Raw genomic sequence first — 20,655 nt, forward strand, 5'->3', positions numbered from 1 at the left:
CCACTGCAATTTGGGGGTATATTCGTTCCTTAACTAATGCATCTTCCTTCACCAGCATCAGCACCAGCACCCAGATGCCTGAGCTCTGGATCTCTCCTCCATCGCCCACTTAGATGCTCACCGGTTCCTTCAGTCACTTACTTATGCAACATACATATGCAAGGTCCTGGTGTCACAAATGACCTGGACTCCATCCTGCACTTCAAGAAGGCCATAACCTGGCAGGAAGATGGGAGAAGCCCAACAGCAATACCACTCTTCCTATAGGTCTACCTGTGCTGACATTTTCTCAAACAGCTGAGGGAGATGTTTCTACCTGAGTCGGGGATGGGGGGGAAGTGAGGGCATGGTCCCAGGATGGTGAGGCCAGTGAGCAGGTGGGAGATGGGATATGGCACAGGTGGTAGTAAGAGGTTTGTCCTGAGGGCTGTCACGGGCTGAGGAGTTGGTTGTAACTTCTGGAATTGTTGTCAGAGTGCGTGCCGTAACAGGGCTGTCCTATACAGTTGCTCAGCCTGGCACTGTACAAGGAGGCCGCCGATGGGAGAGTGGGGGCTGCAGCCCAATGACACTTGTCCCCTTGGGCCCTGGTGTGGGGCTGTGTCTGCTCAGAGGGAGAAGTACTTTACTCTGTCACAAAGGTGCCAAATGGGTTAGTAGCACTCTGGAGTCAGGGCATGTGTTGTTGTTGTTGTTAGGTGCTGTCGAGTCGGTTCCTACTCAGCAACCCGACGTACAACAGAATGAGACGCTGCCTGGTCCTGCTCCGTTCTCACAGTAGTTGTTATGCTTGAGTCCATTGTTGCAGCCACTGTGTCAGCCCATCTCACTGAGGGTCTTCCTCTTCTTCACTGACCCCCTACTCTACCAAGCATGATATCCTTCTTCAGGGACTGATCCCTCCTGATAACATGTCCAAAGTATGTGAGATGAAGTCTCACCATCCTTGCTTCTAAGGAGCATTCTGGTTATGCTCCCTGCTTATTAGGGATGAAACTTCATGGAAATGGGGGTGGGAGAACGGGGGTGGGTAATAGCACTAATGGAGCAGCTCCTGGTGCTGCAACTTAGGAGCATTATCTCATTTAAACCTCATAACAAACATTCAACGGGTTGTGGGTCTTTAAACTCACTCGAGACTGATGTTCACTTGACCTAGAATTCATCCGCTTGTATAGATCAAGTAAATATCTAGTAGATTTCCTGTTTCACTGCTAGGGACACCGTGGCTCAGTAGCCAATGCCATAAGTCCATATGAGTGAGACTCTTCTGATTACTGCTTTGACTCTGCTGTCCATTACAGTAACCCATTCACCTTGTTTTTGTCAACTGAGTGCCGCCACTTGGCCTCTGCTACCATGGGGTCTAATCAGCCCCACTGTAGTCAGGTGTCTTCATTCAGTTAGGGCAGCTTCTCCTGTCAAGTCTGACTTACACAAAATAGCAATCACAACAATCTTCAAGGATGCTGGCGCTCCCTTCACAAATTTGTTCCTCACTGTTGTGGTAAATGGTGTGTCCTCTGGGCACTCCATGTGTGGGTCTGTGGTTCTACCCTGATAAATCCAGTCTAGCATGCCAGTTTTCCTAAGCCTTTGGATACCTTCTTCTACAGTATACCAAGGCAGGTCTGATACTTCAACTTGACTTATTGCAGGCCACTGTGTAATCCATGCTTCAGCCAACCAACTAAATAAACTATGAGATTCTTTCCTAACTTCTTGAGCTGAAACACTGAATGAAGAATCTGTGCTTTATTGTCCTTAGGTGCCATTCAGTCACTTCTGACTCATAGCAACCCTGTGTATGACAGAATGAAACCATGCCCCATCCTGTGCCATTCTCACAATAGTTGGTATGCTTAAGCCCATTGTTGCAGCCACTGTGTCACTTGATCTCATGGAGAGACTTCCTCTTTTTCGTTGACCCTCTACTTTACCAACCATGATGTCCTTCTCCAGGGAATGGTCCCTCCTGACAACATGTCCAAGACACATAAGACATAATCTTGCCATCCTTGCTTCTAAGGAGCATTCTGCTTGTACTCCTTCCAAGACAGATTGGTTCATTCTTTTGGCAGTCCATGGTATATTCAATATTCTTTGCCAACACCACAATTCAAAGGCATCAATTCTTCTTTGATCTTCCTTATTCATTGTCCAGCTTTCACATGCATAGAAGGCAACTGAAAACACCATGGCTTGGGTCTGGCTCACCTTAGTCTTCAAGGTGACATGTTTGCTTAACACTTTAAAGAATTCTTTTACGATAGATTTGCCCAACACAATGCATCTTTTGATTTCTTGACTGCTGCTTCCATGGGTGTTGATTGTGGATCCAAGTAAAAAGAAATCCTTGACAACGTCAACCTTATCTCTGTTTATCATGACGTTGCTTATTGGTCCAAGAAAACCAAAATCAAACCCGTTGCCACAGAATCAATTCCCACTCATAGAGACCCTATAGCACAGAGTAGAACTGCCCCATAGAGTTTCCAAGGAGTGCCTGGTGGATTTGAACTGCCAACCTTTTGGTTAGCAGCCTCAGCACTTAACCACTACGCCACCAGGGTTTCCTTATTGGTCTGGCTGTGAGGATTTTTGTCTTCTTTATGTTGAGGTGTAATCCATACTGAAGACTGTGGTCTTTGATCTTCATTAGTAAGTGCTTCAAGTCCTCTTCACTTTCAGCAATCAGGGTTGTGTTATCTGCATAACGCAGGTTGTTAATGAGTCTTCCTCCAATATTGATGCCCCATTCTTCTTCATGTGCTCCAGCTTCTTGGATTATTTGCTCAGCATACAGATTGAATAGGTATGGTGAAAGGATACAACCCTGACGCACACCTTTTCTGACTTTAAACCGCTTAGTATTCCATTGTTCTCTTTGAATGACCACCTCTTGGTCTATGTATAGGTTTCTCAGGAGCACAATTAAGTGTTCTGGAATTCCCATTCTTTGCAATGTTATCCATAATTTGTTATGATCCACACAGCTGAATGCCTTTGCATAGTCAATAAAACACAGGTAAACATCTTTCTGGTATTCTCTGTTTTCAGCCAGGATCCATCTGACATTAGCAATGATATCTCTGGTTCCATATCTTCTTCTGGATCTGGCCTGAATTTCTGGAGGTTCCCTGTTGATATACTGCTGCAGCGGCTTTTGAGTGATCTTCAGGAAACTTTTACTTGCATATGATGCTAATGATATTGTTCAATAATTTCCGCATTCAGTTGGATCACCTTTCTTGAGAATAGGCATAAATATAAATTTCTTCCAGTGGGTTGGCCAGGTAGCTGTCTTCCAAATTTCTTGGCATTGACAAATGAGTACTTCCAACACTGTATTAATTTGTTGAAACATCTCAGTTGGTATTCTGTCAATTCCTGGAGCCTCGTTTTTCTCCAATGTCTTCCGTGCAGCTTGGATTTCTTCCTTCAGTACCATTGGTTCCTTATCATATGGTACCTCCTGAAATGGTTGAATGATGACCAATTCTTTTTGGCATAGTGACTTTGTATATTCCTTCCATCTTCTTTTGATGTGTCCTGAGTCTTTTAATATTTTTCCCACAGAACCTTCTATATTGCAACTCGAGGCTTGAATTTTTTCTTCAGTTCTTTCAGCTTGAGAAACATTGAGCATGTTCTTCCCTTTTGGTTTTCCATCTCCAGCTCTTTGCACATGTCATTATAATACTTTACTTTGTCTTCTTGAGCCACCCTTGGAAATCTTCTGTTCAACTCTTTTACTCCATCATTTCTTCCTTTCACTTTAGCTACTCGATATTCAAGAGCACGTTTCTGAGTTTCTTCTGGCATCCATTTTGGTCTTTTCTTTCTTTCCTGTCTTTTTAATGACCTTTTGCTTTCTTCATGTATGATGTCCTTGATGTCATTCCACAGCTCATCTGGTCTTCAGTCATTAGTGTTCAACGCGTCAAATCTATTCTTGAGTTGATCTCTAAATTCAGGTGGGATATACTCAAGGTCATACTTTGGCTCTCATTGACTTGTTCTAATTTTCTTCAGTTTCATCTTGAACTTGGATATGAGCAACTGGTGGTCTGTTCCTCAGTCAGCCTCTGGCCTTGTTCTGACAGTGATATTGAGTTTTTCCATTGTCTCTTCTCACAGATGTAGTCGATTTGATTCCTGTGTATTTCATTTGGTGAAGTCAATGTGTATAGTCGCCGTTTATGTTGGTGAAAAAAGGTACCTGCGGTGAAGAAGTCCTTGGTCTTGCAAAAGTCTATCATGAGATCTCTGGCATAGTTTCTATCACCAAGCCCATATTTTCCAACTACCAATCCTTCTTTGTTCCCAACTTTTGCATTCCAATCACTCACCAGTAGTTATCAATGCATCCTGATTACATGTTCTATCAATTTCAGACTGCAGAAATTGGTAAAAGTCTTCAATTTCTTCTTCTTTGGCCTTAATGGTTGGTGCGTAAATTTGAATAGCAGCCATATTAACCCGTCTTCCTTGTAGACGTATGGATATTATCCCATCGCTGACAGCACTGTACTTCAGGATGGATCTTGAAACGTCTTTTTTGTCGATGAATGCAGTGCCATTCCTCTTCAGGTTGTCATTCCCTGCATAATAGACCGTATGATTGTCCAATTCAAAATGACTAATACCAGTCCATGTCAGTCCAGTAATGCCTAGGATCAGGAAACCCTGGTGGCATAGTGGCTAAGTGCTATGGCTGCTAACCAAAAGTTGGTAGTTCAGATCCACCAGGTGCTTCTTGGATATCAGTGTTCATGCATTCCATTTCATTTTTGACAACTTCCAATTTTTCTGGATTCATACTCGGTACATTCCACGTTCTGATTATTAACGGATGTTTGCAGCTGTTTCTTCTCATTTTGAGTCATGCCACATCAGCAAATGAAGGTCCCAAAAGCTTTATTCCATCCATGTCATTAAGGTCAACTCTACTTTGAGGAGGCAGCTCTTCCCCAGTCATATTTTCAGTACCTTCCAACCTGAGGGGCTTATGTTCTGACACTGTATCAAACAATGTTCTGCTGCTATTCATAAGGTTTTCACTGGCTAAATCTTTTCAGAAGTAGACTGCTGTGTCGTTCTTCCTAGTCTGTCTTGGTCTGAAAGCTCACCTGAAACCTGTCCACCATGGATAACCTTGCTGGTATTTGAATATTGCTGGCATCATGGCAACGAACAAGCCCCCACAGTAAGACAAACTGACAGACACGTCTTAGTGGGCCCATATCAATAAACTCAGACTGCTGTGAGTTGGAATCAACTCGACGGCACTGGGTTTGGTTTTTTGGTGATCGATTTTTATGTTCCTTGCACCATTATCCCATACCCTTAATAGCCATTCCCACACATATTCCTCAGGTTTTTGTTTGTTCATATTAAAAAAGCCAAGCAGCTCTTTTGGAGTGTAGCATACCTCCTCCTGGGTCACACTTTGTACTTCACCTTTTGGGGCTCACTGGGACTTAAGTCCAAAGTCTGTCGGTCAGGATAGAGGCATCCCCTGATTCGTGTAGCCCCAGGAGCTGGCAAGCCCAAGACCAGCAGGTCAGAGAGTGGGAACCTTGCTCGAAGGCTGGAAGATTGATGAATCCCAAGATCGGCGGGCGAGACCATAGGTAAGCTGCTAGCTCAAGTCCCAAGAACTAGTGGTCAGACAAACAGGAGCCAGCTGCCGGACCCACGAGCCTTGCCAGGAAGTCCACTTATATTCAGATGCAGGCCACACACCTAAGGAAACTCCCTTTCAGCTGATTAGCTACTCACAGCAGATCCTATCATGGAAGCGATCACATTACATCAAATCTCATCATGGAAGTGATCACAACATCACATGACTGCCAAAGGACTGAGAATCATGGCCCAGCCCAGTTGACACACAACCTTAACAATCACAAGAGATATGTGTGGGGATAAGAGGAGAGGGAGTAGCCTTAGGTGCCTCCAATGGGTGGGGCAGGACAGGGATGATTATAAAGGAAAAGCCTGCAAGGAAGCCACCTCACTCGCTCAGTTTCCTCTCAGCTGTTTTTGTTGTTAATTGCTGTCAATTTGATTCTGACTCATGGTGACACCATGTGTTACAAAGTTGAACTGCTCTATAGGGTTTTCTTGGCTTTAATCATTACAGGAGATCACCACATCTTTTCTTCCACGGGACCACTGGCAGGGTTCAAACCGCCAACCTTTAGATTAACAGTGCAGGCCATTTGCGACGGTTAGGAATTGTGTGAGCACTGGTGTAATTTCCTTCCGTCTACAACTGCAGATTTGCATGCAACTTTCAAATATTTAGAATCACTTCTTTTTCTTTTCTTATTGCATGGTCTCCTATTTCAAAAACAGTTCTGGCTAACAGTTGTCAATGAGTGTAAGTTTGTGAATTCTAGGTTCTTCTCCTGAAAGGTGTAGCTGATTTGGGTTTTTACCAGAGGGAATTAGCATGACCATTGCCCCACATGAGGACAGACACATAACCAAAAAGAAAACCATTTATGTGTTTGCAAGAATTTATTTAACTGTTTGGAATTCATGATATATTTACAAAGCAAAAGAATTCAAGAAGGTTCTCGGTAGTTCATTTTAATGCTCTAGATTTAAAACCAATTAAATAATTATTGCATAAAAAATGGAAAATTATTTGGTAGTACTTGACTGCTATATAATTGGAACCTGAAATACATTTTAAATAAAATGTAATTCTGCTTGGATTTTAAAGAATTCTAGCACTTATGCACTCATTGTCTTTTGGTGGTCTATTGTAAGCAAGCCGGAGATTTTGGAGAACGGTGTAATTATGTTTCTTGAAGGTAATTGATTACATTTCTGCTGTTCAACACAGGTTCCCAGCTCCTTGGAGATACTAAAGCCGTTCTCTCAGTTGTTTCCATTCTAGAAAGAGAAAGGGAATTGAATGGAGCAGGGGAGTGTGCCAGTTCGAAGTAAGAAACACAGAAGGGATGGGGGACAATGAAAGAGAGAGAAGTGGACGGAGGGACACATGGAGTGAGAGGAGCAGAGGGACTTGGAAAGAAGGACTGGAAGAGAAGGTGCTGGATGCCCCCAAGGCACAGACAGAAGAGACTCTGAGCAGAGGGGAGGGAGAGGAGAGAGGGGAACAGAGAGCACCAGGGGAGAGGGAGGGCTCGCACCTGGAGAATACTCTGCAGCCTCCTCGATATGGTTTGGCTGTTTTCATCCAGCCTATTCCAGGGCACAAAGGGATATCCACGGTTGTCTACAAAGGTTCTCCAGCAATGCTCAAACTCTGGGTGGAGAGAGGAAAATAAACTCAACACCAGCCTTGGGGGCAAAAAGGTGTAACACTCTTAGGGACAGAATTTCTGCATCATAATTTCCTTCTTCCTCTTTCACTTTCCCTCCCCCGGGAACTGAGCTTCTCCTTCCAATTCTTTCTTCCAACTAGGATATAACCCAGCCAGAACCTCCTTCTTTCTCAAAACTCCCAAATCCTTCTTCCACTACCAGCCACCCTCCCTCCCATCCCCTAGACCTCATCTCCTCTGAGCTCTCTCTTCCACTAGACTCCCAAGACTTGTCCTGGAGTCTTCCATCACCTCTGCTGGCAGCAACAAAGGCTTCTCGACTAAGAATTCTAAATACTTCCCATCTCTTCTAGCAACTTCCCACAGCCCTTTTCCAACCTTCCTTCCACCCCACATGGGTTCCACTCTCACCTGTAGAGGTCATGATGGCCACATGGGCCCCGGCCCCCCGCAGTGAGCGCAGGCCCTCCTCATATCCCGAGTAGTAATCATAGATTCGGGGGGCAAAGATGCTCAGGCTCACGTGGCTATTCCCCCCCAGGAAGGCAACCACTTCCTGGGCACAGTTACGGCAGGGACTCCAGGAAAGGAACCAGGTGAATTTGTAGTGCTTCGTGGGGTCCAGATGCCAAGAAGAAACCCGGTCCAGGAAGCACAACTCTGCATGGCGGCGTGGCTGGGGAGCAGGAGCAGACCGAACAGAGAAAATAAAGTGTTAGGTCACTTGTGAACAGGGACAAGGGCTGGACTAGGATGAGGCAAGTGGCAACGCAAAATCAGAGGGAGCTGAGGAAGGACCGAGCCACAGCGATGAGGGTAGATAGTACTGTGATGCAGTATTGAGAACAGGATCGGTGCGGATGACTTTTTATTTTGCTTCACTTCCAAAATAGTTCCGCTCAGCGCTGTTCCTGATCTGTCTGTAATTAGAGTGTGGTTATTTTGTTCATCATGAGATTGCTTTCATTACTTAAATGTGGCATTAAAATATTATTTATCTTGCACTAAAATAGTATTCATCTTGCTTACTGACTTTTCTGGCCCCCCTCTATTTTGCACCCTAGGCAAGGGCCTCCTCTGCCTCCCCCTTGTCCTGGCCCTGCAGAAGGAGATGAAGAGCTAGAGGAGGGAGGGGAGATACAGGGGGAGCCCGAAGGTCATTTGGCTGACAACGTTGACCTGGGTGTGCTTCCTTCAGGGGATTTGCCCTCCTTCATCTATCACCCACGGACCTGTCTCCCCACCTGCTCACACACCAATCATTCCACGAGCTCCTACTCTGGGCCTCACCTGTGCTGAGCCCAAGGGCGATACAGACTCTGTCAAAAGAGCTCGCTGTGCAGGAGGACTGAGGCCCAGGGGGCCTGGTAGGACCCTCACCAAGATGGGGACCTGGGTGATGGGAGCAGAGCCTTTCTGTGCTGATAGAAATTGGGAGATTTGCCGCAACTGCAGTGAAAAGATTTTCAAGCAGGGACTGGAATCCAGTCAGGCCACTAAAATAGTGCACAGACAATAGAGGAGTACGACCGGGTGTCACAGGTGAGGTGAGAAGGGGCCACAGGGTGTGCCTTTACCAAGTGCAGCTGATGAGGCAGGTGTGGGGACCAGCACCCTTGCAGGGACCTCCTAGCAGTGGGTGGAGTCCTGCCAGGCCCAGGCTCAGCCCAGAGTGACCAGAAGTAGCATCTGCACCTGGACTCACAGCCAACAGCCAGCCACTCAGCCTCTTGAGCCAGAGGCTGTTATGGGAAAGGCCCAGAAAGGAATGTCTGTGGGACTCCAGGACCCCTGATCCTGGCCACCCCTTCCCACTCCCAAATGTTGTTGACCCCTGACCTCACTGCACTGTGGCCTCTGCCCTGGTCAGGGCTGCCTCCCTCCTCTCTACCTGCTTCAGGCTCTCTCTTCTGCCAAAATTGAGCCCAGGAAACAGGCATTTGGGAACCCGGACCTTGTGAACACAGAATATTAACCACTGCAAGCCCTTTTTCCCTACATTTCAATGTTGTGAAGATGCTCTTTGCGCTCCACCTGGAGGCAGTGAGTGGGGTTATGACGGGTCCTGGGCAGGTGTGCAGAGAAAACATTTTGTCTATTGCAACCCTGAAACCATCCATCCTGGGGGCATCTCCAGAGGAGTGGGGTGAGACCCGGAGCATGGGGTGACTCTGGGCTGGGACATGGTGACTTGCTACCAATGTGTGACCTGAAGCCAGTCACCACGGATCCCACCTCCACTCAACTCGAGGACAGACTTGCAGGGTAGTGGGTTCCAAAGGTGAGCAAGCCTCTGTGGGACACACATGTACACACAGAACCTTCTGCCCATCAATGTCTTTTGATTCAGGAAGGCCCTACCTGGCTGCTTTTGGGTTGGAACCCTCACCTGATTAAGGAGGAAGCCCCTGCCCTCATCCAACGGGACCCAGGAGTTGCCATCTAGGAGCTCCACCTCATAGCACAGGTAGGTCTGTTTCTGGCCACGGACGGAAGCGTCATTAATAAAGTTGAAGCGGAATATGTTTTGATCCATCAGGTCTCTGGGACACAGACAAGAGAAAACCACAATTCAGAAGGCTTCTTCTGGATACCCCCCACTTCCCCGTCTCATCCTTATCCCTCCAGGACCTGCAGAGAAGGGGCTTCTGTTCACTGTGCTGGAGGCCACCAAGCTCCCCTCTCTGACCCCTTCTGGGAGCTCATGGGACAGTCAGCCCATCCTTGGGGCTCCTTGGCCTTGTTGGGGTCCCCCAGGAGCCAATGCAGGTGATCAGACACTCTGATGAGGGCCCCCTGCTCCATGGCGAGGCTGGTTGCCTTCCCTGGGTTCACATCCTGCCCAGTCCCGGCCTTGGCTGACTGTGTCCCTGCTGGAAGTGGACCCAGTGGGGCTCTTTGCTCTTGACTATGGGGTTAGCACCTGCTGGACTGTGCACTGGGGCCAAATACACTCTTTGGAGGGACCACTGCGGAAAAAGAATGCCAGACAGTTTTCTCTCCCCCAAATAACTTAATTTTTTTAATTATTATATAAAAAAGGCCCTACTGAAAAAAATCATACAGCTGAGGATAAAATGATCTCTTAGCTCCCAGCTCAGGGACTTTTCCAGAGTAGAAAGTCCAGGGCTTCCTCGGAGACTGGAGAGCAGAGGAAGGAGGGAGGCACCAAAGGCGACTCTGCAGTGTCCAGCCCAGGAGCTGGGGGTCGGGCTGGATATGTCGAGAAGACATCAGGAAGAGATGGCCAAAGAGAGGAAAGAACAAGCCCCAGGAGCCAGATCAGGAGTCCCCAAAGGGGAGGAGGTGGGTCCCCATCAGCGAAGACCTGGAGCGGGAGGCCCAGGAGCAGAGGGGCTGGGAGGGTGGGGTACCTGGGCCTCGGTTCTGCGCCTGCCTCCATCTCCTTCTTTGGTACTGGGCTCCCCTCCTCGTGCTTCTGCCTGCTTACAGCTGCTCTCCCCTTCTCAGGATGTTCTTCAAAGTCCTAGCGTCCTAATATATGGTCACAGTGTTCCCACAACCCTTCTGATGAGACAGAGCCACACCTACCCTAGTCCGCACTCAGGGCCACTGAGAGGATGGTTGTGACTCATGAGCTGTCGGAAATGGACAAGTTGTTGCCCAACCTGTTTTCTGCTTATAAACAACAGTGTATGATGCTGTGATGATCCATAGGTAAGTTTCTGTTTATTTTTTCAGGCTCTGGCTGCAGACCCACCTTCACCCCTGGAAAGCAGTTGTCCCATATTGGACAAGGTAGGCTCTGGCCCAGATGTGTCTATTTGGGATACAGGGCCTGATCAAGGTGGAAAAAGACAGAAATGGTCAGGGGTGGAGGACGAACTCACCCCTCGGTATTTCAAGTGCAAAGTTGAGAGAGATATGATTACTCTCACTTGACAGGGGTTTTAGGAGGTAATGACTTGTCGTATTGGACTTGTAACTTACGAAATTATAAGTTAATAAACTGTGTTGTTTTAAACACTAAATTAGTGGTAATTTGTTACCGCAGCAACAGGAAATTAATGCAGCCTCTTTCTGTCTCTTTGACACCCTGGTCTGTACATCCCCTTTTCTTCTTCCCTCTAATTGTCTTAAGGACAAGTCATGATTTGTGTCAACATGCTAACAGTAGACCCAGAGGAGAGAGTCCAGGCTCTATGGATGCCTTTCCAGTGGCCGTGTCCTTGCCAGCTGAATCGAAGCTGGGGAATGAGTCATTTCAGCTGGACTATCACTGCCCTCAGCAGAATTTAGTTCTCCCTGTAGGAATAAAAGGAACCAAAGAGTGTTGGTCAGAAGGTAATGATGTCTTTCCCAGTGTGTTAAATGGTGCTATTATTGTTAGTTGCAGTTCAGTCGGCTCTGACTCATGGTGACCTTATAGATAACAGAATGAAATGTTGTCCAGTCCTGCGCCACCTTCATAATCATTGATATATTTAAGCCCATTACTGGGGCAATTGTGTCAATCTATCTTATTGATATTCTAGGCATTAGTGAGCTGAAAAGGACTGGTATTGGCCATTTTGAATCATACAATCATATCGTCATATTGTCATCAACTTGAAAAGGAATGGTGTTGCATTTTTTGTCAAAAAGAACATTTCAAGATCTATCCTGAAGTACAGCGCTGTCGGTGATAGGATAATATCCATACGCCTACTAGGAAGACCAGGTAATATGACTATTACGGAAGTTTATGCACCAACCACTAAGGCCAAAGATGAAGAAATTGAAGATTTTTACCAACTTCTGCAGTCTGAAACTGATAGAACATGCTGTCAGGATGCATTGATACTTACTGGTGATTGGAATTAAAGTTGAAAACAGAAGAAGGATGAGTAGCTGGAAAATATGGGCTTGGTGATAAAAATGATGCTAGAGATCGCGTGATAGAATTTTGCAAGACCAGTGACTTCTTCGTTGCAAAAACCTTTTTTCAACAATATAAACAGAGACTATACATGTGGACATTGCCAGATACATAGGAATCAAATTGACTACATCTGTGGAAAGAGAGGAAACCTGGTGGTATAGTAGGTAAGTGTTACGGCTGCTAACCAAAAGGTTGGCAGTTCGAATCTGCCAGGCTCTCCTTGGAAACTCTGTGGGGTAGTTCTAATCTGTCCTATAGGGCCGCTATGAGTTGGAATCAACTTGATGGCAATGGGTTTTTTTTTTTTTTTTTGGTGGAAAGAGACAATGTAAAAACTCAATGTCATTGATCAGAACAAGGCTAGGAGCTGACTGAGGAAGAGACCATCAATTGTTCATGTGCAAGTTCATATTGAAGCTGAAGAAAATTAGAACAATTCCATGAAAGCCAAAGTACCACCTTGAGTATATCTCACTTGAATTTAGAGACCATCTCAAGAATAGACTTGACACATTGAAGACTAATAACTGAAGATCAGATGAACTGTGGAATGACATAAAGGATGTCATTACGTGAAGACAACAAGAGGTCATTAAAAAAGACAGGAAAGAAAGAATGGACTAAAATGGATATCAGAAGAGACTCTGAAACTTGCTCTTGAATGTTGAGTAGCTAAAGCAAACAGAAGAAATGATAAAGTAAAAGAGCTGAACTGAAGATTTCCAAGGGCAGCTCGAGAAGACAAGTAAAGATTTATGATGACATGTGCAAAGACTTGAAGTTAGAAAACCAAAAGGGAATAACATGCTCAGCATTTCTCAAGCTGAAAGAACTAAAGAAAAAATTCAAGCCCGAGTTGCAATAGCAAAGGATTCTACAGGAAAAGTATGAAACAATGCAAGAAGCATCAAAAGAAGATGGAAGGAACACACAGAGTCACTGTACCAAAAAGAACTGGTTGATGTTCAACCATTTCAGGAGGTAGCATATGATCGGGACCTGATGATACTGAAGGAAGAAGTCCAAGCTGCTCTGAAGGCACTGGCAAAAAAACAAGGCTCCAGGAACTGACAGAATACCAATTGAAATGTTTCAACAAGCAAATGCAGCACTGGAAGTACTCATTAGTCTATGCCAAGAAATGTGGAAGACAGCTACCTGGCCAACCAAATGGAAGAGTTTCATATCTACGCCTATTCCAAAGAAAGATGGTCCAACCGAAAGTGGAAATGATCAAACATTATCATTAATATCACACAGGAGTAAAATTTTTGCTGAAGATCATTCAAAAGTGGCTGCAGCAGTATATCAACAGGGAACTGCCAGAAATTCAAGCCAGATTCAGAAGAGGACATGGAACTAGGAATATCATTGCTGATGTCAGATGGATCCTGGCTGAAAGCAGAGAATACCAGGAAGATGTTTACCTGTGCTTTATTGACTATGCAAAGGCATTCAACTGTGTGAATCATAACAAATTGTTAATAACGTTCAAACAACGGGAATTCCAGAACACTTAATTGTGCTCATGAGGAAGCTGTACATAGATCAAGAGCCATTTGTTTGAATGGAATGAGGGGATACTGCATGGTTGAAAGTCAGAAAAGGTGTGTGGCAGAGCTGTATCCTTTCACCATACTTATCTAATCTGTATGCTCAGCAAATAATATGAGAAGCTGGACTATATGAAGAAATGGGGCATCAGGATTGGAAGAAGACTCAGTAACAACCTGCAATATAGGTGACAAAAACTTGCTTTCCAAAATAAGACGACTTGAAGCACTTACTGATGAAGATTAAAGACCACAACCTTCGGTATGGACTACACCTCAACTTAAAGAAGACAAAAATCCTCACAACTGGACCAATAAGTAACATCATGACAATTGGAGAAAATACTGACCTTTTCAAGGGTTTCCTTTTACTTGGGTCCATAATCAATGCCTATGGAGGCAGCAGTGAAGAAATCAAATGACATATTGTATTCGGCAAATCTGCTGTAAAAGACATCTTTAGAGTGTTAAAAAGCAAAAATATCACTTTAAAGACTAAAATGTGGCTGATCCAAGCCTTGGTCTTTTCAATCGCCTCATATACATGGGAAAGCTGGGGAATAAATAAGGAAGACTGAAGAAAAATTGACATCTTAGAATTATGGTGTTGGCCAAAAATATAGAATACACACACTCTGGCCTGCTGAAAGAACAAACAAATCTGTCTTGGAAGATGTACAGCCAGAATGCTCCTTAGAAGCGAGGATGGTGAGACTTCATCTCACATACTTTGGACATGTTATCAGGAAGAATCAGTCTCTGGAGAAGGACATCATGCTTGGTAGAGTAGATAGAGGGTCAGTGAAAAAGAGGAAGATCCTTGATGAGATGGATTGACACAGTGGCTGCAACAATGGGCTCAAGTATAGCAATGATCATGAGGATGGCACAGGAATGAGCAGTGTTTTGTTCTGTTGTACATAGGGTCGCTATGAGTTGGACCCTACTAGCCAGCACCTAACAACAACAACGACATCATTTAGAAGGTGACCCTGGTTTTTGCTGACCCTCTGCTGGCTTTTCCTGAGGAGGTGTCCAAAGTAAGTAAAATAAAGTCTCATCGTTCTCACTTCCAGGGTGCATTCTGGTTTTATTTCTGGTAGGACTGACTTATTTTTTCTTCTGGTGGTCCATAGTATATTCTTTATTCTCTGCCAACACCACAATTCAGATGCATCATTCCTTTTTTGTCTTCTTTATTAATTGTCCAGCTTTCTCAGGCATATGAGGTGATCGAAAACACTATGGGTCGTGTCAGGCTCACCTTGGTCATCAAAGGGGCATCTTTGCTTTTTAGAACTTCAAAGAGGTCTTTTGCAGCTGATTTGCATACTGCAATATGTTGTTTGAGGTCTGGATTTTTGCTTCCATGAATGTTGATTGTTGATCCAAGTAGAAAGAAATTCTTGACAACTTCAGTATTTTCTCCATTTATCATGATGTTGCTTATTGATCCATTCACGAGGATTTTGGTTTTCCTTATGTTCAGGTGTAACCTATAGTGAAAACTGCAGTCTTTGATCTTCATCAGTAAGTGCTTCGAATCGTCTTCATTTATAGAAAGCAAGGTTTTGTCACCATTTCACAGGTGATTAATGAGTCTTCCTACAATCCTGATTCCCCGTACTTCATATAGTCCTACTTCTTGGATTATTTGTTCAGCACAGAGATTGAATAAATATGGTGAAAGGATACAAACTGCCTCACACTTCTTCCCATTTTGGACCAGGAAATGTCCCCCATTTCATTTGAACGACTGCCTCTTGATCCATGTACAGACTCCATGTGAGCACAATTAAATGTTCTGGAATTCCCGTTCTTCATAATGCTGTCCATAATTTGTTATGATGTACATAGTCAATAAACACAAACAAACAACTGTCTGGTATTCTATGCTTTGTCCCAAGGTCCATCTGACATCAGCAATGATATCCCTCATCCCATGTCCTCTTCGGAAACTAGCTTGAACTTCTGACAGTTCCCTGTGGGTGTGTGGCTGCAGGTGTTTTTGAACTATCTTCAGCACAATTTTGCTAGTATGTGATATTAATGATATTGTCCAATAATCCCCAAGTTCCATTTAGTTACCTTTCTTTGGAATGGGCACGAATATGTATCTCCTCCAGTTGGTTGGCCAGGAAACTGTCTTCCAAATTGCTTGACATAGATGAGTGAGTACTTCCAGCACTGCATCCATTGATTGAAGCATCTCAATTAATATTCTGTCAATTCCTGGGAACTTGTTTTGGCCCAATGCTTCAGTGCCTCTTGAACGTTTTCCTTCAGTACCAACGGTTCTTGATCATATGCTACCTCTTGAAAGGTTGATTGTTGTCCCGTTATTTTTGGTACAGTGACGGTGTATATTCCTTTTATCTTCTTCTTATGCTTTCTGTGTCATTCAAATTTTTGCCCATAGAATTCTTCAATATTTAAGTTCTTTCAGCTTGAGAAATGCTGAGTGTGTTCTTCCTTTTTGGTTTCCTATTTCCAGGGTCTTTGCACTTTTCATAATAATACTTTACTTTGTCTTTTCAAGCCACCATTTGAAATCTTCTGTTCAGTTATTTTATTTCATCGTTTCTTCCATTTGCTTTAGCTACTCTGTGCCTAAGAGTTCCAGAGATTCTTCTGACATTCATTTTGATCATTTCCTTTTTTCTTGTCTTTTAAATGACGCTTTAACTTTCATCATGTATGATGTTCTTGATGTCAGTTCACAACCCTTCTGGTCTTCAGTCATTAGTGTTCAGTGCATCAAATCTATTCTTCAGATGGTCTCTAAATTCAGGTGCTATGTATTCAAAGTCACACTTTGGCTCTTATGGACTTGCTTTCATTTTCTTCAGCTTTAATTTGAACTTTCGCATGGGCAATTGATGGTCTGTTCCACAGTCGACTACTGGCTTTGTCTTGATTGATAACATTGAACTTCTCCATTATCTGTCTACTACAGATACAGTCGATTGATTCTGGTGTAATCCATCCAGCAAGGTCCACTTGTATAGATGTCGACTGTGTCAATGAAAAAAAGTATTTTCAATGAATAAGTCATTGGTCTTGCAGAATTCTATCACGTGATCTCCAGCATCATTTCTCTCACCAAGACCGTGTTTTCCAACTACTGATTTTTCTTTGTTTTCAATTTTTGCATTCCAGCTGCCAGTAATTATCGATGCATCTTAATTTCTTCACCATTGGCATTCGTGATTGGTGCATAATTTCATATTAACTGGTCTTCTTTGTGAGTGTATGGATTTTAACCTATCACTGACAAAGTTGTATTTTAGGTAGATCTCCAAGTTTTCTTTTAATGATGAATGCTACGTCATTCCTTTTCAATTTGTCATTCCCAGCATAGTGGACCATATGATTGTCAGATTCAAAAATAGCTGGTAACAGTTCATTTCAGATCACTAACACCTAGGACATCAATCTTTAAGCATTCCATTTCATTTTTGACAATTACCAATTTTCCTTGATTCATACTTCATACAATAACTAATGGGTGTTTAGCACTTTAATTTCTTATTTTGAATAGTGCCACATCAGCAAATGAGGGTCTGGAAGGCTTTGTTCTTCCCAAGCCCTTAAGGTCAACTCTGCTTTGAGGAGGCAGATCTTCCACAGTCATATTTTGAGTACCTTGCAACACAAGGGGCTCATCTTCCAGCAGTATATGGGACAATGTTCTGTTTCTTCCGTAAGGTTTTCATTGGCTAATTTTCAGAAGTAGATTGTCAGGCCTTTCTTCCTAGTCTTAGTCTGGAAACTCCACTAAAACCTGTCCACCATGAGTGACCCCACATCACTCATGAAATACCAGTGGCATAGCTATAGCTTCCAGCATCACAGTAACATGCAAGCCACCACAGTATGACAAACTGATAGATGGGTGGTGGGGATCAAATGACTGAAGAGATTATTTAGAGGAGCTCTTAGGACACTCCAGTGGTGAAGCTGTTCCTAAAAGTGTTCCATCTCAGGGGCAGAGGAACTGTGAGGAGTTCTTATCCCCTGACTGAGGAATAATTGTGACAGAGGAAGGAATAAGCCATGGGTTCCTCGTGCTGCTTCCCCCCAAAAACTCAGGGTATGGGTCCTGTCACCTCTTTTTGCTTGTGGGGTACCCTTGAGTGCTTCCTTACTCTTTATTCCAAGTCTCTGGCCCTGGCAGGTGGTATCTACATCATTATATTGAGATATTTCTCCTTGGGCCCTGTCTTGCCTGAGGCAGAGGGGTGAGGCTGATTTTCTAGGGCGGCACACCTTACAGAGACAGCCACACGAAGAATTTGGGTTCTTGCTGCTTTACAAATGCTTACGGCCCAGGTCTCCCTCTGCCATAGTCACTCTGGTGCCCTGCCCTGCCCTTGCCCAGAAAGACAGCCACTCCCCAGAGCTCAGCAGACCAGTCATTTTCAGGTAACCAAGTGACTGCGTTGAGCCAGGAAACTGAAACTGAAAGGGGGGCTTTCCATGGACCCACTCGGGGAGCAGCAGGGATCTGGTAGTTTCCGGCTTCCGGGAGAGCAGACAGCTGGAGACACAGATGAGTCTGCTTTGATGCATCAGCTGGTGAGATCTCTGTTCAGACCTGCGTCAGATCTATGTCACTGTCGGCACATCACCCCAGCTGTGGATCACAGTTGGCATAGAGACCTCAGATCAGGATCCCGAGGCCAAGAAGGGCCCTAGGGGAAGAGCAGAAGTTAATGCGGGTATGAAACAGGTAGAAAGCACACGTCCCCAGTGTAGTGGTTATGCCCCCTTCCACGTCGCAGCCTCCTCTTCCGACCCCTGGAGGCTACTCTTTTCCCTCCTGCTGGTCCACTCCAGGCTTCTCCATGTGCAATAAAGGCAGGAGACCATGTGAGTAGGAAAAAGAATTATTCCTCCTTCCCCATGAGCCTTCTGACAAGGCTTCTCTTAGCAGGGATCTCACCATAAAGCCTCAGTTTCCTAAAAGGGAACACTTTATTGCAATGGGGTTCAAGGAACCTGGCAGGGCTAAATGGCTCTACCTTAGACAAGAGTGGGAGATGGGGAAGTGGGTGGACAGTTGAGAGCTCATAAGGTCTTAGAGCCTGTGCTTTTGCAGGGCTCTGGGACAGGATGGGATGGGTGGCAGGGGTCTGCTGGCCAAGCAAAGAAGTTTCAAAGAGAAAGACCAGATGGCTACTGGATGAGGAGGGAGTTGCCATAGGCATTTTGGAGTAAAATGGTGGTCCCAGAGATTGAGGGCCCTCTGCATCTCTCCACAACAGTCGGGGTAGTTCTGCTCCTTTGTGCTTTGTGTGGTGGCCTTTTTGTGAGAAATTTGATAAAGGCCCTGTTTACAATTGGAGCCTGATTTAACAAAAACTGATTTCCATGGATTCAAATTATTGGACACACCTTGGAGAGCATCATGAAAGGAAGCCCATTTCAAAACCAAGGACGCTTTCAGCTACAGCAGCAGGCTGGGCACTTTGCGGATATTAACCCACTAATCTTCATAGCAACCTGGTCCTCAGAAGACTCTCACTACATACTGGTTGAATAAAAGAATTTAACCTGTTCTTTTTTTTTTTTTTTAAGCCCAGGTGTGTGGGGAAGGTATGCTTCTCATCTCCCTTGAGAGAACCTACAGTGAGAAGCCCAGTTGGCTGTCACCCTCCCACTGCCACACCTTCCCAGCAATGACTGAGCACAGCGGGCCTGAGGTGGGCCTCCTCTAACAGCTCATCTGTACTCTGGGGTTTTCCACGCCCACCTGAGCCTTTCTCAGAATGGCCCTGCAGTCTGAGTCTCTTCCTAACCAGGTCTCCTTCCTTTCCTATCATCTCTCAAGTGTCTGGTCCATATCATGACCCAAGCTCTCTCCCCTCCTCCCACCTCCTCCCCAGTTTATCTTTCACAGGCTTTTTTTTTCTATAAATTTTTTGTACCTCTAATTCTGGCTTTTGATACCTGCTTGTGGGAGGCCCAAATTGACACAGCTCATTTTAAGCATGAGGACTTGAGGCCAAGGACATGGCTAGTCCATGGCAGAGCCTGGATTCCAATCTGAATGTCTGGTTTCTGATCCATGCCCTTCCCTGGTATGACATGGAGCCTCTCCTTTAAAAACTATTTGTGTCAAAGATAAAATAAAAATGAACATTGGAAATATTTAGAACTCGGTGATTTTGAAAACAACACATCAAAATTTGTGGCATGTAGCTAAACTCGTACTTAGAGAAAACTTTGTGATCTTAAATGCACATAGATGTTAGGTTTCTACCCTTTGACCATGCTTATTCAATCTGTATGCTGAGCAAATAATCTGAGAAACTGGACCATATGAAGAAGAATGGGGTATCAGGATTGGAGGAAGACTCATTAACAACCTGCGTTATGCAGATAACACAACCTTGCTTGCTGAAAGTGAAGAGGACTTGAAGCACTTACTAATGAAGATCAAAGACCACAGCCTTCAGTATGGATTACACCTCAACATAAAGAAACAAAAATCCTCAACTGGACCAATGAGCAACATCATGATAAACAGAGAAAAGACTGAAGTTGTCAAGGATTTCATTTTACTTGGATCCACAATCAACGCCTATGGAAGGAGTGGCCAGGAAATCAAACGGCATATTTCACTGGGCATTTCTGCTGAAAAAGACCTCTTTAAAGTGTTGAAAAGCAAAGATGTCACTGTGAGGACTAAGGTAGGCCTGATCCAAGCCATGGTATTTTCAGTCACCTCATAAGCACGACAGTGAATAAGGAAAACTGAAGAAGAATTGATGCTTTTGAATTATGTGTTGACAAAGAATAGTGAATATACCATGGACTACCAAAAGAACGAACTAGTCTGTCTTGGAAGAAGCACAACCAGAATGTTGCTTAGACACGAGGATAGAGAGACTTCATTTCACATATTTTGCAC

At 44.5% G+C, this 20,655-nt stretch overlaps 1 protein-coding gene across 1 annotated transcript in view; it reads right to left on the minus strand.

Annotated features, from left to right (window-relative positions):
• Positions 1-6,879: 6,879 nt before the first annotated feature.
• LOC126076067 (DNA dC->dU-editing enzyme APOBEC-3A-like) overlaps positions 6,880-20,655 on the minus strand; it is a 92,740-nt gene continuing 78,964 nt past the window's right edge. The window contains exons 3-5 of the mRNA XM_049884458.1: positions 7,716-7,980; positions 7,170-7,285; positions 6,880-6,909 (exon numbers count right to left, since the gene is read on the minus strand). Of these exons, the coding sequence (XP_049740415.1) occupies positions 6,895-6,909; positions 7,170-7,285; positions 7,716-7,980 (396 nt within the window). The 3' untranslated portion in view covers positions 6,880-6,894. The remainder of the gene's footprint in view (positions 6,910-7,169; positions 7,286-7,715; positions 7,981-20,655) is intronic.

Source organism: Elephas maximus, chromosome 4 (genome assembly GCF_024166365.1).
Source record: "Elephas maximus indicus isolate mEleMax1 chromosome 4, mEleMax1 primary haplotype, whole genome shotgun sequence".
Lineage (NCBI taxonomy): Eukaryota > Metazoa > Chordata > Mammalia > Proboscidea > Elephantidae > Elephas > Elephas maximus.